General features: G+C 40.2%; 6 protein-coding genes across 7 annotated transcripts; 4 read left to right on the top strand and 2 right to left on the bottom strand.

Moving 5' to 3' along the window:
* The first annotated feature begins 1,652 nt into the window (after positions 1-1,652).
* Positions 1,653-3,294, top strand: LOC106376526 (putative F-box protein At1g53360). The gene is made up of 2 exons (XM_022690936.2): positions 1,653-2,886; positions 3,009-3,294. Exons 1-2 carry the CDS (start codon positions 1,679-1,681, stop codon positions 3,271-3,273), a joined length of 1,473 nt encoding a protein of 490 aa, XP_022546657.2. The 5' UTR covers positions 1,653-1,678; the 3' UTR covers positions 3,274-3,294.
* Positions 3,295-5,421: 2,127 nt separating this feature from the next.
* Positions 5,422-7,255, bottom strand: LOC106376527 (ER membrane protein complex subunit 3). The gene is made up of 8 exons (XM_013816617.3): positions 7,054-7,255; positions 6,880-6,973; positions 6,471-6,590; positions 6,338-6,386; positions 6,135-6,234; positions 5,979-6,040; positions 5,820-5,878; positions 5,422-5,702 (listed from the first exon to the last, which is right to left on the bottom strand). The coding sequence occupies exons 1-8, from the start codon at positions 7,203-7,205 to the stop codon at positions 5,598-5,600; spliced, it is 741 nt and encodes a 246-aa protein (XP_013672071.1). The 5' UTR covers positions 7,206-7,255; the 3' UTR covers positions 5,422-5,597.
* Positions 7,256-7,407: 152 nt separating this feature from the next.
* Positions 7,408-8,228, top strand: LOC106376528 (NHP2-like protein 1). Its single transcript, XM_013816618.3, has 2 exons — positions 7,408-7,710; positions 7,892-8,228. Exons 1-2 carry the CDS (start codon positions 7,483-7,485, stop codon positions 8,048-8,050), a joined length of 387 nt encoding a protein of 128 aa, XP_013672072.1. The 5' UTR covers positions 7,408-7,482; the 3' UTR covers positions 8,051-8,228.
* A 253-nt stretch (positions 8,229-8,481) lies between these two features.
* LOC125578306 lies at positions 8,482-15,315 on the top strand. Its single transcript, XM_048740734.1, has 5 exons — positions 8,482-8,907; positions 8,992-9,103; positions 14,858-14,939; positions 15,020-15,071; positions 15,154-15,315. The coding sequence occupies exons 1-5, from the start codon at positions 8,482-8,484 to the stop codon at positions 15,304-15,306; spliced, it is 825 nt and encodes a 274-aa protein (XP_048596691.1). The 3' UTR covers positions 15,307-15,315.
* A 235-nt stretch (positions 15,316-15,550) lies between these two features.
* LOC125578304 lies at positions 15,551-17,586 on the bottom strand. The gene is made up of 6 exons (XM_048740733.1): positions 17,044-17,586; positions 16,767-16,866; positions 16,502-16,673; positions 16,216-16,400; positions 15,906-16,068; positions 15,551-15,810 (listed from the first exon to the last, which is right to left on the bottom strand). Exons 1-5 carry the CDS (start codon positions 17,514-17,516, stop codon positions 15,946-15,948), a joined length of 1,053 nt encoding a protein of 350 aa, XP_048596690.1. The 5' UTR covers positions 17,517-17,586; the 3' UTR covers positions 15,551-15,810; positions 15,906-15,945.
* A 420-nt stretch (positions 17,587-18,006) lies between these two features.
* Positions 18,007-21,290, top strand: LOC106376520 (U4/U6.U5 tri-snRNP-associated protein 2-like). Of its 2 annotated transcripts, none has more exons than XM_048740726.1 (10): positions 18,007-18,168; positions 18,248-18,535; positions 18,621-18,865; positions 19,121-19,205; positions 19,276-19,461; positions 19,558-19,725; positions 19,821-19,958; positions 20,373-20,544; positions 20,639-20,813; positions 21,002-21,290. In XM_048740726.1, exons 2-10 carry the CDS (start codon positions 18,284-18,286, stop codon positions 21,096-21,098), a joined length of 1,518 nt encoding a protein of 505 aa, XP_048596683.1. In that variant the 5' UTR covers positions 18,007-18,168; positions 18,248-18,283; the 3' UTR covers positions 21,099-21,290. The 2 variants fall into 2 exon arrangements, with proteins under 2 accessions (XP_048596683.1, XP_048596685.1); XM_048740728.1 differs by having other exon boundaries at positions 18,020-18,123.
* The last annotated feature ends 983 nt before the right edge of the window (positions 21,291-22,273 follow it).

Genomic DNA, 22,273 nt, shown 5'->3' with positions numbered 1-22,273 from the left:
AGTAAGTTGTTATGATAGCCTTTCAAAACTCAATGACCGAACCAAGGCTAATTCTATAGAGTAAGTGGCAATATAATCTAAATTCTACTGTTAACAGAAATACTTTAGGTCTGATATTCTGATTTCTTAGATCATCTATGCTACATTATAACCTAGAACTGGCAAGAAACAATCCTGGTCTTAGTTTAGTCACATAGACATAGCCCTTAGCTCATCGAGTCATTGTCACCTTAATTACTTATGACAATCAATCCGGGTTGATACTCCAACCACTGTTGACGCATCTGCCACATGCCAGGAAAGGAGAATGTTTTCAGTTTTCACTTTTGACAAACTGCTAAACGAATAATGATCATGTGGGAGACATAATTCGATTTCAGATCTCTCCCGAAACCAGAAGACGATGCCCGTGAACCATCTTTGGCATGTTCAACCTTATTTTATAGCCCAAATTGAGATAAATCCAATTACAATAATATGATTTTCAGAGACTTATGACTTTTAACAATTATATCACATCACTTATAGAGATTTGACATGTTACTTCCTTTATCACGTAAATTATATACATACACGCATGGCGTGTTCCCGTGAACTTGATTTGGCATTCTCGGCCTAATTGATTTCAGAACTTTAATTATGGGTTGAGACCCGGGCTTGAACACATGATTATGATTATGAAACATTTGATTGAGACCTCCACTTTGTGGACCTCTGGTTAACAATTCTTTTTACAAAAAATATTGGTTTCTATTTTTATTTCAATATATATATATAGTTATATATAATGCAAATGTAAAATAAAAAGTAAAATATATTTTTATTATGCATAAATTTAATAGAAAATATTAGATTTTGGGTTATTATAATTTAAAATGATCAAAACTACAATAAAAAGAATATTATTTTTATGGTAACTGAAACTAATAAATTTTTATTTTAAAAATATATAATTCCAATAAAATTTTCACTATAAAAAAATTATTATTAATTTCAAATCAAAAAAAAATAATTTTTTTTTTATTTTTAAATAGGGCTTCTGAGTTGGTTTTAAATCTCAAGACCGGCTCTGTATGGGTTAAATGTTGATGTATTAATTTAAAGAAAAATCAGCGTATATGATTATCGTGCAAATTTAATTACACAATTCATAGAACACAGAGAGAGAGAGAGCTTTGCAACATTCAAATGGAAGCACAAGTTATTCACATATTGCTACGTTTGTCATGGCAAGTCAGTGAGAAATAATACCAAAGAGATTTGATTTCATAAAACTCAGCTGAAGTGAATTTAGCATCTGGGTTTTACTCAGTTGCTTCTTAAAGAAGAGATTAATAGTTTCAATAAATTAGTCCACGCTCACGTTTTGATTTTTAATTCACTGAAATTTACTCAGTTGGTTCATCAAACTATTAAACTGAAATATACTCACTCAGTTGGTTCATCAGTTGCGCTATTTACGAGAACAAATCACACAGATCAATACGAGGTTTCATAATTTTAAATTAAGACTTGTAACAAGAGCCCATTTAGTAGCATTGAGCTTTTATTCACAATTTCCAACAAGAGCCCCGTTCCGTTAGGGCTTCCTTATAAAATCGTAACGAACAAAGAATTTCGGATCATCTTCCTCTACATTAATTTCTTCTAGGGTTGTAAAATCCATCCGCCCTTGAAAATGTTGAAACATGAGTTTTCCAGACATGAAACATCACAATCTTCGAACCTAATCCCAGTTGATGTACTCATCGATATACTTACTCGTGTTCCGGCAAAGTCTATAGCTAGGTTTCGTTGCGTATCTAAATTCTGGGCATCATCCATACTCCGTCGTCGTGATTTCACTGACTTGTTTCTGACTATGTCTTTGACTCGTCCACGGCTCTTTTTCCCCATAAGATCTGATGGCAAGTTGTTCCTCTACTCTACACATCAGCCTCATAATCCAGATGATGATGATGACTCTTCCCTTGTAGCCACCCCTTACCATACGTCTTTTCCCGAATATTTTCCATGTGATATTTATTCACCGGTCTGTGGATTGGTCCTGCTTCAGGGATGCGAAAGAAAGGTGCGGGTGGTCTGTAACCCTGCCACGGGAGAGTTCCTAACCTTGCCCAAAGTGCTTCTGAAAGAAAAGACCAAACTGATCACAGCACAAAAAAAGAAAGAGAAGATTGCGAGAATGTATTTGGGCTATGATCCGATGAGCAAACAGTTCAAAGTGTTGTGTATGACTACGAACTTTTCACCTTTTGATGTTAGAGACAACACTCATCAGGTTTTGACATTGGAGTCTGGAAAAAAACGTGTATGGAGAACTATCGAACGCAAATTCCATTTTGAGGAAAGCTATAGAATAAGTGGTGATATATGCATAAATGGTGTTTTGTATTTCGCAGCTGCGTTGGGACTATCTTCTATGATAGTATGCTTTGACATTGGGTCTGAGAAGTTCAGCTTTATCAACACAAACAATGACATGGAACGAGGGCATTATCATAGTATGTATTCTTTTACTTTGTTCAACTACAAAGGTAGATTAGGTATATATCATGAGGAGGATTCGTGGTATCAAATTGGTAGGATTGTGTTTTGGGTTCTAGAAGATGCTGAAAACCATAAATGGTCCAAGCATATCTACAAACTGTGTCCTTTGGAGTGGAACTTTATCAGATATAGCATGTTTGTTGGAATGGCTGGTACAGGTGAATTTGTGTGGTCGTCGTCATACAAAGATTCACCAAACTCTTTCTACCTTAGTTTCTACAGTTTGGAAAGTGAAACTTTTACAAAAGTCAATATTCAGGGATTTGACGAGCTTAAGCAGCATCATCGTTTTATATCGACCTATCTAGACTATGTGGAGAATGTGAAGTGGCTCATGTAAGTGTTCAATGCTTTCATTTTATTCTTCTTATTTGTGACTTTGAAATTTCAACTCTGTATGTTATTTAAGGTTGTTTGGGGTTTCAAACTTTAATAGTTTTTGTCTTCCGTATTATCAGTTCAGACAAGCCATTGCCCAGAGCACCTCAAAACGATGCAGCTTCAAGAAGCAAGAAGCCCAAGTCCACTCAAACCCGTCTTGTCGGAAAGCGCAATTCTATTCAGAAACCTTCTCCAACGGTTCTATCAGTCAAGGACAAAAACAGAGCATGGCAGGAGAAGAGCAGAGGAAAGAGGATAGCGACGTCAAGTATGGGAACGCCTGGTGGTCCTGCATTGTCCAACCGATTTGCAGCCCTTGATTCACTAGAGGATGCAGGATGATACCACATGGTCATGTAAGAGTGAAATCATCTTCTTCTTCTTTTTTATTTTCAGAGCTTCAACTTTCATTTATCACTTATTATATCTATCTCTACCTCCTCAAAATCTCATAATTGTTTGACTGGATTGCACGTGGACGAATTAATGGTGGTTGTTGTAGAAAATGTCAATTAGATTAGGTTGATAATTGATCAAAATTCCATATGATACATACCATGAACGGCCGCTCACATAGCTAACATCGACAGTGCTCAAGTCGATACCATTCTGTAACATTGACCTGAATCTTTGAGTCAGGGGAAATGGTATTTTGGCTGTTAGATAAGAGTAGGAAGATTCAGATACTACTGGCATTGCAGACTGTTCGGAGCAAAGGAGGTGATCAACACAAAAGAAATAATGCGTCTGTGAAGCTAAAAGGAGAAAAAACAAGCCTGCAACAAATCCAGAGAAGAAGAAGTTGACCCATGCAAAAGTGAGCGTCTGGGAGATGGTAAAATTCATTAGTTTTACAAATTTACTGATAACACCAAGAGAGATAAATCTAAATTACTTCACTGTGGTATAATCATCAACAGATTTTTCTTCATCATATCACGTTTTATCATATCCATAGCCATATTAGGATCAGAAAACTGCGTTCTTTTATGTAACAAAATTGTATTAAGAGCCACACAAAAATCACAAAAACTAATAGTTAAGTAAAAAATAAGTTAGCATAAGTATTGTACCATATTAGCATAATTCTATTTCTATCATTAATTATTTTTTACTATAACAAAATAAACTTTTTAACAAAAAAAACATATTTTATTCGAAGAGACTAACTATTGCAAAATCTTAGGAAAAAAATTATATGTTTACTTTTACAAAAGGAATGATATTCTAAAAAAGTTAATACGAATCTATAAAATCTATAGAAACATCAATAAAAATAATGATAGAATCTAGCTATAAGTCAATATATATATATATATATATATATGTGCACAAAAATCTATAACTTATAAAGTTCACAAACCCTACGTACAATATAATTGGAGATATATGCATAAATGGTGTTTTATATTTCGGAGCTTGGTCCAAACGATATTAAACGATAGTTTGCTTGACGTGGGTTCTGAGAAGTTCAGATTTATCTACACAAACGAAGACCATGAGGATAGTTATTTTACTCCGGGTAATTTGACTTTGTTCAACTACAAAGGTAAATTAGCTCTACAGGAGGATAGTTCTCAAGATGGGCTTATGTTCTGGGTTCTAGAAGATGCTGAAACTCATGAATGGTCTAAGCATATCTACGAACTGTCTGCTTTGGAGAAGGACATGATCATATATACCATGTTTGTTGGAATGACTGGTACAGGTGAATTTGTGTGGTCGTCGTCATACAACCGACCACCACATTCACTCTACCTTCCCTTCTACAATTTGGAAAGTGGAACTTTTAGAAAAGTCAATATTCAGGGATTTCAGCATCGTTTACATCGATTCAGACCTGTCTAGACTATGTGAAGGATGTGAAGTGGCTTAAAGCATATGCAATGGTGGACTAATTCTTGGAGTCCTTACCATTATTTTAGTGTTTTTTTTTTTGTTTAAATAGTTAAGAACTTTAGTAAAAATAGTGTGTCCAATAGTGATTTCCGATTAGGAATCCTTACACAGATATACATATTTCTCTCCATCCAATGAGACGTGGCCACGTCACTAAAGACTTGATCCTTAAACTTTTTGTCTAAGGATTGCTCCTTACCGAATTGAATTTTGATAATATTATTTTATCTGGATTCGCCTAGGATATAGCACTAAGGATTCGTCTAAATAGACCGTTGCGGATGCTCTTGTAGCACTGTCCAAATGCTCTTTCATATATTATTATTATTATTACTTTGGATTTCAACTCTTTCTGTTATTCGTATTTTTCTTTATTAATTACTTTCTCGATCTCTATCTCCTCCAAATTATTGTTTGATTGAGTTACACGTTTTAGCAATGGCATCAAGCACATGGACGATTGATTGTAGAAAATGTCAATTTATAGACTATGTTGATAATTGATCAAAATTCCATATGTTCAATCTATAACTTCCACAATCTTCTAATGATCCATTTTAAAATTAAAGCAAGTCTTATAAGCACCAGATATAACCAGATCAGCTCTGGACCAAAGTAATCTGTAATAATATTTTAGATTTAAACCAAATGGTGTCACTGAAGAACATATGCTAGATATATGGATGTTTATTACAGCAATGGAGGACATTAAACACACAATCTAGCTACCAGTAGAGAACCAGGAGATAAAGAGCAAGAGGATGTTTCTACTGCACGAGTTTTCTCAAAACGGATTCTGCACGGTGCTCGAATCGTGGTAAGGCCCATTCATGTTGAATAATGTCGAGACCGTCCTTCTCTGCGCTCAGGCTCTGTGGCCACCAATTTGCAAATGGAAGGGTACAATTAATCAGGTTTGGACCAAGATCAGAACGAACAATGTAAGATAGATGATTCAAGAAAGTCTAGAAGGTTTTTATTATAGATACCTTTGATGCATCAAAACCAAATCCACCCATTTGCATCATTCGTTGTGTGTCATCAATTGCTGCATAAGAAAGAGAATACTTGCAATGACAAAAGAGTATCCACCACAACATGTTTGTTGGAATGAAACTGGTGTGAAGTAGCAGTGCGTGAATACTAACCATTTTCATCTCCAAGAATGAGGCTGAATAAGCCTCTTAGTCCAAACAAGTTCAAGAAGTACCTGAGACATGGACGAATAAGCTCATGAATGGTGAGCACAACCCGCATAGAAAACAGACATGTGCCATTCTTTATGTAACTAGATACATACATACCATGAACGGCTGCTCACATAGCTAACATCAACAGTGCTCAAGTCGATACCGTTCTGTAACATTGACCTGAATCTCTGAGTCAGGGGAAATGGTATTTTGGCTGTAAGATAATATCAGGAAGTGTCAGATACTACTGGCATTGTAGAGTGTTAAGAGTAAAGGAGGTGATAAACACAAAACAATAATGCGTCTGTGAAACAAACCTGCAACAAATCCAGAGAAGAAGAAGTTGACCCATGCAAAAGTGAGCGTCTGGAAGAAAATAAAATTCATCAGTATTATTTTTTTTCAAATTTACTGACAACACCAAGAGAGATGAATCCAAATCTACTTGACCTGAGGTATAATCATTGACAGATTTTTCTTCATCATATCCATGGCCATGTTAGGATCAGAAAACATCTGAGCTTGTGGGTTTTGAGCTTGATCCTTAGGAACATGCAACAATCCATTTTCCTACAACAAAGCAACACTTATTTTCTAACTCTTCCGTAATTCAAATGGCACACAAACTATACACTAGCGAGAGAAACGATAGTGCTGGTTCACACTGCAATCAAGTCTCGCACAAAACAAACAAGGAAACAGAAAAAAAAAAAAAAAAAAAAAAGATGCACGCAACTAGTAAGTAATAAGGAACATAATAATGTCAGGCGACGGAAGAGAGCTGATTCTACACAGTCATCAAATCGGATCACACAGTGAATACACTAAACTAGTTGCTCCTGAAGCCAGAGAAGCATACCTCGTTGCTGAAGTAAAATCTCCGAGCTCGGAAGGACTTAGGCGGGATGAAACTGGCACCTGCCTTGAGATTCCGAGCCCTAATCACAACTTGTCTACAAACACAACACAAATCGATGATTCAATCAGCTAATCGAATCTAAACATAAGGTGAAAGAGCAGGAGAATGACTAACCCTTCTTTGACCATCTTCGCATCGGGAGTGGGGGACGAACGCATGAGCTTGGAGACGAAGTAGCGGAGAACGCCAATGAGAACCATCACGACGGAGAGAGGGATCAGAACCCAGTCTCTGATCGCCGTGTCGAGAACTAGATCTTCCGCCATTGATACTCTTCCTCTTCTCTGAGCTCGATCGGGTGAATGAAGAAGAAGATGAGATCGAACAACTGATTTAACCATATTGAACCGGACATTTATTAAACCGAATTAATAAAAACGAACCGGAGTGACATTTCGATTTTAATTTTTTTAACTCGGTTTACGTTCGGACCGACCCGAATCATTGGTATATATCGAGATCCCTAACAAAAACTGTTAAAACCCTAATCCCCCTTTCTCCTCGTCGTCGTCGCTTTTCTTTCTCTGAGCTTGAAAGACGAAGATGACGGTGGAAGCAGTGAACCCTAAGGCGTATCCGTTAGCTGATTCTCAGTTAGCGATAACGATCCTGGATCTTGTTCAACAGGCTACGAACTACAAGCAGCTCAAGAAGGGAGCTAATGAAGCTACCAAGACTTTGAACCGTGGGATCTCCGAGTTCGTGGTTATGGCTGCTGATGCTGAGCCGCTTGAGATTCTTCTCCACCTTCCTCTCCTTGCCGAAGACAAGGTTACTATCTCTTCTCTCTCTATGCATCTTGCCGAAGACATGAAAGTTTATGTCTTGTTTTTTTTATTACACATGGCATCATTAGCTTTGCTGTCTGTTTTCATTAGTCTTATGAACTAGTTATGTCGGATTGTTATGTGGTCTGATTTGTGACTAAACTCTTATCTCTCTCTCTCTGCAGAATGTGCCGTATGTGTTTGTACCATCGAAACAAGCGTTGGGAAGAGCATGTGGAGTGACAAGACCTGTGATCGCTTGTTCAGTTACATCGAACGAGGCAAGCCAGTTGAAGTCGCAGATTCAACAGCTCAAGGATGCTATTGAGAAACTCCTAATCTAAGGGATTGGGTGTGTCGGTGTGAAGAGTCTCTCAAGGCTCTGACTGAAAGTTTCATTTGTGTAATCTCTTGGTGTAATTTTGTTTTTTATTTATGCAGTGGAGTTTTTTTTCTTTTAAGTTTGGATCTTGGTGCTTGGTTTGTGTTGAAACATTATTGTCAAAGAGCTTTTCTGCGGTCCATTTAGGTCTTTTTTTAACGATCTGTATAAGGCCCGTTTAGACTGTCGGAAAAGATTCTTACCTTCCGACATTGGTTGCAATACTTGCATGATGTTTAATAGCTTTGCTTTGTCTGTTCAACAAACATAAAACATTCGTTTCTTGCATACTTGACTTGGATAACATAAATCAAATCTTTCTACTTTCCCAAACTATTATAAAGTATTTGTAATGTTATTGTAATTAGCAAAACCAATCCAATTTATAAGCCAATGGCATCCTCGTTTATGACGTCTATTAAACAGACGGTTTCTTCTAAGCTGTATGCAGGGATAAATAGTATTAGCTCATGCTCAAATTACAACAGATCTCATCTGTTAACGCTGAGTTGCAAGGGTTATGTCAATCCAAGTTTTCGATTATACTCAAACCAAAAGCGTTTGAGACATCTCACAAGAGCAAGAAAACGAGAAGAGAAAGATGAGAAAGAAGAGGACGAGGACAATGAATACTATGCAGGAGAGGAGGAGGATGACAAAGAAGAGGACAAAGACGAGTATCGAGCAGAGGAGGCAGTTCTAAAACTATACACCGACATCAAAGACCGAAACATCAATGGAGTATCAGAAGTTATTGGAGATGAATGCCAATGCTTTTGCAACTTCTTATCTTCTTACCGACTCTTGCAAGGCAAGAAGGTAAAGAAAAAAAACATATTAAATTTTGCAGCAATTATCTTTTAGAAAGCTTTCTCATTTTGTAAATGGTCTTCCAAACTGCAGCAAGTGGTGGCTTTCTTTTACTGGTTGATGATGAACCTGGGGAAAGATATCAAGATTATTGTTAGACCAACCTCCAAAGATGGCATGACCGTTGGTGTTCAATGGCAACTCGGTTAGTCTCTCCTCCCACATTCCAAATCCGGTTAACCTTATATCCAAGCTGATCACATTTGGCTCGGTTATGGAATCTTCAACCCTTTCAAAAGTTCTCGCACCATACCAAACCTCCATATCTTTGTTACAAGATCGATCCTATTTTAGCATAAGAACAAATCTGTAACTGCAAGTCCAACTTTGTATTGATTCAAAAGCGTTTTGTTACAAGAATAAAGCAAGTTCTTCTCTCTCTTGCACTACACTCCAAATCATACATAATCCTCACATACGTTTATTCACTCCTACTTATAGCTAGAAAGGACATACAGTCACCGACATGTCATGTGCTATTGTCACTCACACGTGAGACAGATCCTCCTCCTCTCCAAGCTTTATTTCTTCACTCGCTTTCTTCTAGACTCTTCTGCTCCACAATGAACCAACTCATTATGGGCCAACTGTTCTCTTCTGTTGCTTATATCAGCTGGGCTTTGCCTCTTCTCTTATACTGATAGATAACCGGTGGGTGTGTAGCCGCATAAGTATCAATACTCCCTCCATTCAAATTGACCTTGTCCTCAAGGTCAAAGTCAGGAAATTGCCCCTCGATCACCTGTCTCCATTCCCACGAGCTATCAAAGTCCGGTAACCCTTTCCACTTGATCAGTACTTCCTGCTGACCGGTTACTGGATGTTTCCTGTGGTTAAGCACTGCTTCTGGTTCTGCAACCAACACTCCCTCTTCCGTTAACTGAGGTGGAATGGTAACTGCTTCTACCTCTTCTCCCACCATCTTTTTCAGTTGAGACACGTGAAATGTCGGGTGAATTCTTGCTTCTGCTGGTAAGTTCAATCTATAAGCCACCTTACCCACTCTTGCTGCTACCTCGTACGGCCCGTAAAAACGAGCTGACAGTTTCTCATTAGCCCTTCTTGCCAATGAACGGCGTCGATAGGGTCTCATCTTCAGAAACACTTTATCCCCCACTTCAAACTCCACATCTTTCCTATGACCGTCTGCTCTCATTTTCATGGCCTGTTGAGATTTGTGCAAATGCCCCTTCATCACCTCAAGCATTGCATCCCTCTCCATTAACCTCTCCTCTAAATCAGCGTTGACAGTTGAACCGTTTTCATACTTAAGCAGAGTAGGAGGTTCCCTTCCGTAGAGAGCCTGAAATGGTGTCATCTTGATCGCTGAATGATGTGCTGTATTGTAGCTGAGCTCTGCCCATAGCAAGTAACCAGCCCAAGCTCGCGGCTTATCGCTTGTAAAGCAACGCAGATATGTCTCTAGTCCTCTGTTGGTGACTTCAGTCTGCCCATCTGATTGGGGATGATACGCAGTGCTGAAGCACAACTGGGTCCCTGCCAGCTTAAATAACTCCTTCCAAAACTGGCTAGTAAATACCTTATCTCTGTCTGATACAATCGTTCTCGGGAACCCGTGTAGCTTCACTACTTCTTGAGCAAACACCCCTGCTACCTCAACCGCCGTGTAAGGATGCTTCAACTTGATGAAGTGAGCATACTTAGTGAGCCGATCGATCACTACTAGAATGGAGTTGTACCCCTCTGAACGCGGTAGCCCCTCTATGAAGTCCATAGCTACATCATCCCACACCCTCTCTGGTATCGGCAGAGGTTGCAGCAATCCATTGGGAGCTAGTGTAGAGTATTTGTGTCGTTGACACACTTGACAAGAAGCTACATGCCTCCGTATCTCTGTCATCATTCCCTTCCAGTAAAACAACTCCCCAATCCTTTTTTGTGTCCTCAATACCCCTCCGTGACCTCCAACCTTGCCACTGTGGAACTCCTTCATGATTACCTCCCTCCAGGGTGAGTCGGCAGGTAATACAATCTTCCCTTGTCGCAAGAGACGACCTTGAGTGACGGTATACTCAGGGTGCTCAGTTGAGCCCTTCAACACCTCTTCCCGTATCTCACTCAACCTTTGATCTCGGTCTACATCACTCATGATATCTTCTAACTGAATGGCTTTCGGAACTGACAATGCCATTAGCTCCGGTACCCCTACTCGCCGTGATAAGGCATCTGCAGCTTTATTTTCCAACCCGGGCCGATACTGTATTTCGAAATCAAACCCAAGTAGCTTCGTGAGCCATTTCTGATACTCAAGGTTGACCTCTCTCTGTTCCAACAAGTACTTGAGGCTTTTCTGGTCGGTGCGTACCACGAATCTCCTCCCCACTAGATAATGCTTCCACTTCTGTATGGCTAGTACGATCGCCATCAGCTCTCTCTCATACACTGACTTGAGTCGCTGTCGGTCAGATAGAGCCTGGCTGTAGTACGCTATAGGGCGTTGGTTCTGCATCAGCACCGCCCCTAGTCCTGTTCCCGACGCATCTGATTCGATGACAAACGTTGCATCAAAGTCTGGCAGCGCGAGAACCGGCACCGTAGTCATCGCCGTCTTGAGGTTTTGGAAAGCAAGATTTGCCTCTGCTCCCCAATTGAACTGATCCTTCTTCAGTAGAGTCGTTAGGGCTCTTGCTATCAGTCCATACTCCTTAACGAACTTTCTGTAGTAGCCCGTTAACCCCAAAAAACCCCGCAACTCTTTGATGTTTCTCGGTTCTGGCCACGCCACCATAGCTTCTATTTTTTCCCCATCCGCAGAAACTCCTTCCTCCGTTATAATGTACCCCAAGTATTCTATCTTTTTGCTCCCAAAACTGCACTTCTTGCGGTTAGCATACAATTGGTGACGCTCCAGTACTGCTAAGACCTCCCGCAGATGGTGGTGATGCTCTTCTTCGTTCTGACTGTAAACGAGTATGTCGTCGAAGAACACCAGTACGAACTTCCTTAGGTAAGGCCTGAAGACTTCATTCATCAGCGCTTGGAAGGTCGCCGGTGCGTTTGTCAACCCAAAAGGCATGACAAGGAACTCATAATGCCCATCATATGTTCTGAAAGCCGTCTTTGGCACATCCTCACTGCGCACATGTATTTGATGATACCCCGCTCTTAAGTCCAGTTTAGAGAAAACCTTTGCTCCTTGCAACTCGTCGAGCAACTGATCTATCATGGGAATCGGGTACTTGTCCGCTACCGTTGCTTTATTCAGTGCCCTGTAGTCGACACAGAATCTCCAACTACCGTCCTTCTTGCGTACCAACAAGACGGGACTAGAGAACGGGCTGTTGCTCTCTTGGATGATCCCTGCAGCTAGCATCACCGCTATCTGTCTCTCTATCTCTGCTTTCTGAGCATGTGGGTAGCGGTAGGGTCTCACGCTTACTGGACTCGATCCCGTTGCTAGCGTGATCGCATGCTCTCTTCCCCTCGACGGTGGCAACCCTGTCGGCTCTTGAAACACCGAGCCAAACTCGTCGGATATCCAGAGATATCCTGGTGGAAGTTCCTCCGTGTCTCCTTCTACTGACGCTTGCATTCCTCCATACTCAACAATTAATCCCTCTCCTGTCTCCTCCATTGCTTTCCATAAAGCTTTAAGAGATACTTGGGCTGAGAACAGGCTGGGATCTCCCTGGATGGTTATAGTCTCTCCTCCTAGCTGAAACTTCATCCATTGCAGCTTCCAATTATTCCTTGTCTCGCCCAATGTCTCAAGCCACTGTACTCCTAAGATGACATCTGCGATTCCTAACTCCAAGGGTAAGAAATTGGAGTTTACTTCGCAAGTAGGAAGTTTGAGAGTGACTCCTTCGCAAATCCCTTTTCTTCTCACTGTTACTCCCGCGCCCACCATTACTCCAAACCCTTGCGTCGAACTCACTGTTATTCCCAGCTTCTGCACTAAGCTCTCCGATATGAAATTGTGCGTGGCCCCGCTATCAATCAATACCACCACATCCTCTCCGTTGACGCTTCCTTTCAGCTTGATCGTGTGTGGGGATGAGATTCCCACCACGGTGTTCACCGATAGCTCCGCCACTTCGGTGTATTCTTCCCCTTCCTCCTCGTTTTTCACGTCGTTCTCATTCGAGATCTCTGTTTCTGTCCCATTATCCTGGACCACTAAAACCATCAGTTCCTTCCGCCCACATACATGATTCCCCGTCCATTTTTCATCACACTTATAGCATAACCCTTCACTTCGCCACTTCGCGTACTCCGCCGGCGTGAGTTTCCGAAATGGAGGTTTCAGTCGCCCATGAGCCGCCGGAGTTTGACTCTTGTTGTTATGTCCTCTAAATGTCGTCGTTGGAGATGAAGACGTCTGCGTTTTGGGTTTGTAGCTATTGGGCCCGTTTCCGAGACTCGGCCCACTTGTTCCCTTCTCCAAGTTGGGCTTTGGGTTTTTTGGGTTTCCGTCAGACGAATTTGTCGTCGCCGTAATCTCCGTCGTCGACCATTCCTCCACCGTTTTCGCCAAGCTCATCATTTTTTTCAGGGTTCTGGGTTCAAACATCTTAACCCCAGCCCTGATTTTTGGTTTTAACCCCACCATAAACGCTAGCTCTAGTACCGCCTGCGTTAGCTCCGGTGCGTTATTGGCAAGGGCGACAAAATCGCGGATGTACTCCTTCACCGTGCCCACTTGTCTCAAGGTGAGTAGCCGTTCTCCAGCGGTGGTGTCCTGTATCTCTGAGAACTGTTCCAAGATTCTTTGTTTCATCTGTTCCCAACTCGTAAAAGGGTTTCTTCCCCGCTCCCATCGATACCACATCAACGCTTCTCCGTCGAAACACATACGTACCGCCTTGAGCTTCTGCTCCTCCGTCAACTCCCCGAGCTCGAAATATTGTTCGACTCGCAAGACCCAACTCTCGGCGTTCTCTCCGTCAAACACCGGTACCTCCATTCTTCGCTGTATTGACCGGTCCGTCGTCGCGAAAAAGAAGTTTGCCGGGTCAGGCGAGATTGTTTCAGAGCCGCGTGGCCCCGACGTCTCTCCCCTTACCACTCTGTTTGCTTCAGGCTCCTTCGTCGTCGACGCCACACCGGAAGTACTCTTTTCCCCCTTACTCGTCACCGCTTCTTCGTCTTTCTCCTTCTCAGTGGGGCTTTCCTCCAACTGTAACATCTTCCCTCGCGCCATCGCCATCAACCGCTGCTTCTCCTCTTCCTCCTCGAGGAAACGTTGTTGCATCTGCTCGAGAAACGAAAAAGACTCCAACTTTTGCTGCATCGCAAACATGGCCAGTTCCAGGGATTTTACTCTCTCCCCTCCCTGCCTTTGCTCGACCAGCATCGTTGTTATCTTTTCCATCTCTTGTTGCATCTGCTCCATCGCCGGATCAACGTCGGTACGCTTTGGTGCCATGGGTTCTCCAAGATCAACTGCTCTGATACCACTTTGTTACAAGATCGATCCTATTTTAGCATAAGAACAAATCTGTAACTGCAAGTCCAACTTTGTATTGATTCAAAAGCGTTTTGTTACAAGAATAAAGCAAGTTCTTCTCTCTCTTGCACTACACTCCAAATCATACATAATCCTCACATACGTTTATTCACTCCTACTTATAGCTAGAAAGGACATACAGTCACCGACATGTCATGTGCTATTGTCACTCACACGTGAGACAGATCCTCCTCCTCTCCAAGCTTTATTTCTTCACTCGCTTTCTTCTAGACTCTTCTGCTCCACAATGAACCAACTCATTATGGGCCAACTGTTCTCTTCTGTTGCTTATATCAGCTGGGCTTTGCCTCTTCTCTTATACTGATAGATAACCGGTGGGTGTGTAGCCGCATAAGTATCAATCTTCTATACCAAAACTAACCAATCCGATTTGAAACGATTGCTCTGACCATAAAATGTAATGCACAGAATGGGAGAAGTCAAACATCCAATTGGGGAAGGGAGTCAGTTTCCACATGTGCCATATCTACCAGGGAAAACTGTTGATAAAGTTAGTCATCATTAGTGCGGTCTAAAGCCGGTTTGCATTTCGATTACATAGCCTCTGACTCATGACCAAAAACAATGCAGGAATGTGGAGATGTTCATGGAGCCAATCTTTCACATTGAGCCTCTTAGACTTGTGAGGCCTGATCAATATCAGTCTAATCACGTCTTCTTATGTTCATAAGATTAATGTGAAATACTTACATGTGTTGTTGCAGAGAACTATGGCGTTTGCAGTGAGCTTGGCTGAGAAGATGTTCATTTTCCTAAGACCAGTAGAAAACATAAGGAGACAAGCAATGACACTTATCCTTCTTGCTCTTCTGTTGCTTGCTGCAGTCGTTTTCTACTTCACCCAACCAAGACTATAAGACTAAAAATTACAGCAAACACCATGGAAGATAGCAAAATAAAGAAAACCATAAGAGTATAAGGTTTTGTCAATCAACTGAATCTCCAATGTATCAATTCACATCATTTTTTGTTTGCGGATGCACAATATTACCAATCAGAGTCATAGTTTAAACACATTTATTAAGATGCAAATACTCTTACACGGTAAAACATAGTTACACACATGTGTCTTTTTACCTTTTTTTCTTCCTAAAACATTCATGGGTAAATAGCGTTAAATACAAAACATCTACGCCATATACACTAGAGTTTTCAGTACTTCGAATATTACAGATTCCCTGAAGACTGTAAAATATTTAAATAAGATATCAACCTAAACCATTTTCATACACAGCCAACTAAACAAAGAACCAAAGGAAGATGAAGATAAGCATTAAAGGAAGTTAAAACTAAAAATTGTCTCGTCTTCCTTATCGGATTTCTACACCCGCGAGTCATAAGTAGGTTCTCTAGATACACACCTGCAAGAGGATTAAGATACAGAAATCATTGCCTTGTGTCTTGAACATTGCTGATATATAAGATATCATAATATGTGAAATCAAGCTTCACTTACACTAGCAGTCCCTAGTTAATGAAGTCAGAACCAGGAGATATCAAGACGGTTTGTACATATGGCGTCTCAGCATCTCATTAACCCCCACAGCTGAAATGCTTTCACATCCAAGAAGATCTCGGAGCTTTTCATCGCACTGAACAGCCATTGGGTTTACCTGGTCCTGATAACATATTGAAAAAAAGCAGAATTAACACTGCTTAGTTTTCTTATTTATGACCATTCAAAAAAAAGCATTATCTTCCCACAAAAACAAGGTTTTGTTATTGGGAAGCAATCAAGGAACAATCATAGTGTTTCAACACCCTACCTCTAAATTGTTGAGTTTTATGTACTCCCAAACACGGCGAATAATCTCTTCCTCAATAATCTCCGTCTCACCAGTGCCAAAGAACTTAGCAAGAGGCTCAGATAAGGATCTAACAGGCTCTGTGGTCTCATTCTCAGACTTAGTCTCCACCTCAGCTTTTGCCCGTTTCACTTGACTAGAGTCCTCTGCCAAAAAAAAAAAAGGAGATTTCAAAAAGTCAGTAACACTGAACTAACCAAGAACATTCCAAGTAGAACTAATGACAGCTTGTTAATGAAAGCATTACTTGATGGGTCAAGCGGGAGAATATGCTTAGCAAGCAACTTATTCATCTTGAACATGTCAGTGCAATCAGTCTCGAAAACCACACGCAACGCCTCATCACAGATGATCTTTCGCTTGTTACTCGGGTCTTGGAGGTTGTTCTTCCTTATGTAAGCCCACAATTGCCTAACAATCTGCAAAACCAAAAGCCAAAACACTTTTAATAACAAAACAACTGTTTATACCCACATTGTCGTCATGGTGAATGTAAGAAAGTGACATTAAACCTCAGTTCTGGGAAGAGCAGGTTCACCAACAACGACTTGAAGCTCTGGAGAAACCTTACAGACTTTGTTTAATCCTCCAGGACCACCTTTTCTTTTAGTTCTGCAATAAGTAAACATTGACAAATACCAAGTCACAAAACTATGATTCACATCCAAAACACTATCAATTTGCTAATTATATCAGTGGGTGATAATTCTAAACTTGAACATGTAAACCTAGAAACAAACTTGACCTAAAGATTTAGACTTTCCCAAAAAGGAAACTTCAAAAACAGACCTTTCTTTGGGGGCTTGATTAACAGATAGAGAGGCATTGGCGCCTTGTGAAACCAGCAAAGAGAATCCTTGTCGCGGAGACTGTTGCTGGTGCAGCTGCGGCGGCGGATACGGCTGCTGGAAATTGAGGTCATAAGAGTAGTAAGGAGGCTGAAGAGCGAAATGCTGAGAATGGGAAGCAGAGAATTGAGACGGATGGTTATGTGTGAAATGCCATTTCGCCGGATCATTGCCGCCGAAATGCTGCGACGGCGGAGGTTGTAGGATTGATGCGGAAGCAGAGGAGGCTGGTGGGTGAGCTGCACGGAGGAGGTGACTGATCTGGTCTCTGATGAAGCTCGTCTTCTCCGTGAGGTCTAGACCTAGCTTAGCCTCGAGCTGGTGAACAACACTGGTTAACGAAGTGAGAGAGGTGGGGTCGGATTGCCGGAGCAGAGTCTCGACTACTTTCGCTAGATCCTGGTCCGACACCATTGACAAATGACGACAGAACTCAAAGCTTTTATTACCAGAGAGAAAACAAATAAATTACCCCACACGGAAAAAACAAAATATCTCTCTCTCTCTCTCTCTCTCTCTCTCTCTCTCTCTCTCTCTCTCTCTCTCTCTCTCTATAACGTATGGGATGACGAATCTACCCTTTACGGTCGATTTTGATCTATTGTGAGTCATTGTATAGGCTTTTATATAAAGGGTGTATCAGTCTTTTGCTTAACATCGTTGCTTTTAACTTCCTGGCCAGCTGGCTGTAACTTTGAACCTCCGGATATTAAATGTCGTATGTGTCCCCAGAGATTTTGACGCGTTTGCTGTTTGTTTCGAGAAGCTTGAGGATATAAATGGTATTTCGATCAGCATAGGATAATCCTTGATTTATGACAACAGAAAATATTGGTGAAAAAACTTAATCTTGTTATTGGGCCTGGGCCAACAATAAAATAACAAAGCCTGATTTATGATTGTTTATTATCCAGCTCCTAAACCGTCCGTCCTCCGAAGCGAATAAAGGTTCTTGCGTCGTCTATCGAAGTCTACCTTCTCGCGAAATTTCGAATTTTCTCGGGAAAATTTTGTCAGCGAGGTATATCCTCGAGCAGATACACGACCTTCGAGCTCTCTGATTGAAGTATAACGTCTTTCTATTGACGAATCATTCCTGTTTTTCTATAGAGGATCTCGCTAATCGCTTATCTTCTGTGTTCTAGGGTTTTGAATCAACTTGCGTAAGTAAAATCTCGAGGATGAAGAGTGAGAGAGAAGTTAAGAACGGTGGTGTTGAGGAAGAGAGAGATGCGAAGCGTAAGAGAGTGATAGAGTCATCTAATGATCACGATGTCGAGGAAGCGGAGAACGAGCAGAAGAAGGATAACGGAGCTGCGAGAGTGGAGGAGAAGAGCACAATCGGACTCGATGACGATGAAGGTCGAGGGAAACGTTCACGGCATGTTGAAGTTCGTCGAGATTGCCCCTATCTTGATACTGTTAATCGTCAGGTAATGTATCTCTCTCTAATCATATGTTATTGTGTTTTGGGGATAAGCATCTTTAGCATGTTTCTTGATGTGGAGTTTCATTCAGGTTTTGGATTTTGATTTCGAGAGGTTTTGCTCAGTCTCATTGTCGAATTTGAATGTCTATGCGTGTCTTGTGTGCGGGAAGTACTTCCAAGGGAGAAGCCAGAAGTCTCATGCTTATACACATAGCTTGGAAGCAGGTCACCACGTTTACATCAATCTTCTCACGGAGAAGGTGTATTGTCTTCCTGATAGTTACGAGATCAATGACCCTTCTTTGGATGACATTCGTCATGTTTTAAACCCAAGGTATGTTGACTGCCTTGTGTTCAGACTATTTCTGCTTGCATTGCTTGTTAACGTCCAAGGCTTTGGAAGTGATTAACAAATTAATTGTCTTTGACTATTGCCTCAATCAGTTTATTCTTGCTTGTTCTCTATATACCAGCCACCATTAATATGTTTTTATGACTTTGTCTTTCATGGTTTCTCAAAGTTTCTTTTTTTATACCAATTTTATTTTCAGTTCCTTCTTATCAAGGCGTTGGTGCTATTCATTTACAGGTTTAGTAGGGCACAAGTAGAAGAGCTTGATAGGAATAAGCAGTGGTCTAGGGCTCTTGATGGCTCTGACTATCTCCCGGGAATGGTAATCCTCTCTCCGTTAACACTGTTTATCTTTTATTAAGTTTGTCTCCTAAATATCTTGTAAACAACAGGTGGGATTAAACAACATACAAAAGACAGAGTTTGTGAACGTTACAATACAATCGTTGATGAGAGTTACTCCTCTAAGGAACTTTTTCCTTATTCCCGAGAACTATCAGCATTGCAAGTCTACTCTTGTTCACCGCTTTGGGGAACTCACTCGAAAGATTTGGCATGCTCGAAACTTCAAAGGACAGGTTTGACTCAATTGATGCTATTCACGTTTTTTAGTTTTGTTTTATGCCCTCACTTAATAAGGAGCTTGCTAATTCGACTAACCTTTGCGTCAACAGGTAAGTCCACATGAGTTCTTGCAGGCTGTCATGAAAGCCAGTAAGAAGCGATTTAGAATAGGCCAGCAATCAGATCCAGTAGAGTTTATGTCGTGGCTCCTTAACACTTTGCACATGGATCTTCGAACTTCAAAGGACGCCAGCAGTATCATCCACCAGTGCTTCCAGGTATGTGTCCATCCTTTGACACGTCAACATAGTGTAGTTTGATATAATTGGTTGCAAAAAGCTGGACTGTTAATGTTATCTGATAACCATTACAGGGTGAGTTAGAAGTTGTGAGAGAGTATCAAGGCAATGAAAACAAAGAAATATCCAGGATGCCTTTTCTGATGCTGGGGCTAGATTTGCCACCGCCTCCTCTTTTCAAAGATGTCATGGAGAAAAACATTATCCCGCAGGTACACACATCTGAATTTAGACTGTTAAGTTATGCCTATTTCAAACCCTGCGAGTTATTCTGTTCTGTCACTTATAAATAATGCATTCCAGAAAGAGAGACATTATTATGAATTAAGATATGTGAGGAGCTATGTTAGAAAATTATAAGTTTCACTTTATGAAAATGTCACATTTGGTCGATACACAATAACACGGATACCTATTTAGTGATTTCGTGATTTGTAGTTGTCCTAGAGACTTGAGCATACTGTACTTTTGGAATCCATTTTATGAGTTAGGAAGGGAAGAGTTCTCTTACTTCTTTTTTGGTTTGGACCTGTAGTAGCCTTTAGGGCCTTGCCATTGCGTCTTTGACTTTTTAGTTAGCAAAGCGAGGTAAGTAGAGGCTAATTTCTTTGATGTGTTTGGGTCAGGTTGCTCTATTCGATCTGTTGAAGAAGTTCGATGGAGAAACTGTGACAGAGGTGGTTCGCCCAAGGCTAGCCAGAATGAGATATCGAGTAACCAAATCTCCTCCGTACTTGATGTTCCATATGGTTCGGTTCAAGAAGAACAACTTCTTCAAGGAGAAGAACCCTACCTTGGGTGAGTTTATTTAGACTTTTCTGTGTCAACATTGTTTTACAAAGATCCCTAATTCCTTTGACTCAAATATTCGTTGTTGTTGTTGATGTGACAGTTAACTTCCCAGTGAAAGACATGGAGCTGAGGGATTACATACCATCATTGCCTACTGCCGCTGAAGGGGAGAAGACGTGTACAAAGTATAACTTAATCGCCAACGTTGTACATGATGGTAAACCAGAGGATGGGTATTTCAGAGTGTTTGTGCAGCGGAAGTCGCAAGAACTCTGGTAACGTTTCTTTCTTCTATAGGAATGTGTGACTTTTAAAACTTGAAATTGGGATGTCAATTGTTTCGTGTGTTAATGTTCTTAGAAGTGACTCAAACAGATAGTGTTGGGTATATGACTGCGATGTAGATATTTGCATAAGACCTACAAAATTTGAGGATATTAATGTGTGCATCTATATATTTCAGGTACGAGATGCAGGATTTGCATGTTGCAGAGACGCTCCCACAGATGGTGGAACTATCGGAAGCATACATGCAGATATATGAGCTGCAGGAGGAATAGAGCGCAGTAAACAAAGCTTACTCATCATCGCTTTAAAGAGTTAGTTTCCAGGTTTTATTTCTTGTATTGAGGATAGAGATTAAAGACGTGTTCTTCCACAACTCTCTTTGGATATAGATAATATTGGACCTCTTGAAGGCTTACTCATATGGAAAGACCCAAAGGAAAACGAAAACTTGAGTTTTGGGAACATCTTATGCATCATTTTGAAATGAAAGAATAAAATATACATAAATCTATTGATGATTTTACGTTTAACCTTTTCAGATGGTTAAATGTAAATGGGATCAGTGAATGATTGATAGGTAAAGAGTCAAATAATGATTATGATAATCATTGAAGTCCAATCCAATCTAGGGGGTACTAACACAGATTGGTTAAAAGGATGTTATTTCAATATTAGCCAAATTGATCATGATTCTAGTACTTATTAGTCGGCCTAAGTTTTACGCTAATAATATGATTATGTACGTCATGTTTGTAATTTTGTGATAGATTCTCTTTAAAAATCTGATGTTGAATATGGAAAATAATTTTCACTAAAATGTACTATTACAAAAAGGAAATTACTGTTTAACGCTAGACAAAGAAAAATAATATAATTATTATACATATATTTTTCTATCCCATCTTTTAACAATCTAATTAATAAATTTAGGAAGTTGACAAAAAAAAAGGAAGAATCTAGTTCATCGTTTTCCTTTTGGCGGTTCTATTCCATTTGTTATTTATTTATTTTTTGAAGTTTATTCTGTTCCATTATTCTAAAAACAAAACTTTATTTTTCGTTTTTTGTAAGAACCAATCCTTAAAGAATCGATTTTTTTTGTAGAAGAATAATACAACAAATAACCATATAATTTATCTCCAACATCACAAGGTCCCAAATTGTTTAGACAAGAAAAAGAATACTAGTGCAATAAATCTTACTATTTGAAAATTAGCTGGTACATATCCTCAACTTTTATTTTGTGTGTTCTCTAACATGTTCTGGAGAAGAACATTACCTTTGATACCTTAAAATAATTATTTATTGTCCCCTCAAGAAACATGAAACCTTAAGATTCTAAGAAAGAGAAAAAGACCAAAATAGCACTAAATCAAGTTTTTGTTCCCAAACTAGCATTCAAAGCCAAAAGCCACAAAAATAACACTCAAGGGGTGGGGTTTAGGGT

Source organism: Brassica napus, chromosome A1, assembly GCF_020379485.1.
Source record: "Brassica napus cultivar Da-Ae chromosome A1, Da-Ae, whole genome shotgun sequence".
In the NCBI taxonomy this organism is placed as follows: Eukaryota; Viridiplantae; Streptophyta; class Magnoliopsida; order Brassicales; family Brassicaceae; genus Brassica; species Brassica napus.
Note: the sequence above shows the minus strand (reverse complement) of the source record. Positions and strands in the feature narration are given on the sequence as shown.

What these genes read in the sequence shown, in the direction of transcription:
- LOC106376526 (XM_022690936.2), top strand. Translation starts at nt 1,679, where the DNA reads ATGTTGAAACATGAGTTTTCCAGACATGAAACATCACAATCTTCGAAC. An exon ending in GAGAATGTGAAGTGGCTCAT is followed by an intron (nt 2,887 to 3,008) that starts GTAAGTGTTCAA and finishes CCGTATTATCAG; the next exon opens with TTCAGACAAGCCATTGCCCA.
- LOC106376528 (XM_013816618.3), top strand. Translation starts at nt 7,483, where the DNA reads ATGACGGTGGAAGCAGTGAACCCTAAGGCGTATCCGTTAGCTGATTCT. An exon ending in CTCTCCTTGCCGAAGACAAG is followed by an intron (nt 7,711 to 7,891) that starts GTTACTATCTCT and finishes CTCTCTCTGCAG; the next exon opens with AATGTGCCGTATGTGTTTGT.
- LOC125578306 (XM_048740734.1), top strand. Translation starts at nt 8,482, where the DNA reads ATGGCATCCTCGTTTATGACGTCTATTAAACAGACGGTTTCTTCTAAG. An exon ending in TGGTGTTCAATGGCAACTCG is followed by an intron (nt 9,104 to 14,857) that starts GTTAGTCTCTCC and finishes TGTAATGCACAG; the next exon opens with AATGGGAGAAGTCAAACATC. An exon ending in CAGGGAAAACTGTTGATAAA is followed by an intron (nt 14,940 to 15,019) that starts GTTAGTCATCAT and finishes AAAACAATGCAG; the next exon opens with GAATGTGGAGATGTTCATGG.
- LOC106376520 (XM_048740726.1), top strand. Translation starts at nt 18,284, where the DNA reads ATGAAGAGTGAGAGAGAAGTTAAGAACGGTGGTGTTGAGGAAGAGAGA. An exon ending in CTCGAAACTTCAAAGGACAG is followed by an intron (nt 19,462 to 19,557) that starts GTTTGACTCAAT and finishes TTGCGTCAACAG; the next exon opens with GTAAGTCCACATGAGTTCTT. An exon ending in CGGAAGTCGCAAGAACTCTG is followed by an intron (nt 20,814 to 21,001) that starts GTAACGTTTCTT and finishes TATATATTTCAG; the next exon opens with GTACGAGATGCAGGATTTGC.
- LOC106376527 (XM_013816617.3), bottom strand. Translation starts at nt 7,205, where the DNA reads ATGGCGGAAGATCTAGTTCTCGACACGGCGATCAGAGACTGGGTTCTG. An exon ending in CTTCTCTGGATTTGTTGCAG is followed by an intron (nt 6,235 to 6,337) that starts GTTTGTTTCACA and finishes ATTATCTTACAG; the next exon opens with CCAAAATACCATTTCCCCTG. An exon ending in CATTCTTGGAGATGAAAATG is followed by an intron (nt 5,879 to 5,978) that starts GTTAGTATTCAC and finishes TTTCTTATGCAG; the next exon opens with CAATTGATGACACACAACGA.
- LOC125578304 (XM_048740733.1), bottom strand. Translation starts at nt 17,516, where the DNA reads ATGGTGTCGGACCAGGATCTAGCGAAAGTAGTCGAGACTCTGCTCCGG. An exon ending in AATCAAGCCCCCAAAGAAAG is followed by an intron (nt 16,867 to 17,043) that starts GTCTGTTTTTGA and finishes TACTTATTGCAG; the next exon opens with AACTAAAAGAAAAGGTGGTC. An exon ending in TAAAACTCAACAATTTAGAG is followed by an intron (nt 16,069 to 16,215) that starts GTAGGGTGTTGA and finishes ATATGTTATCAG; the next exon opens with GACCAGGTAAACCCAATGGC.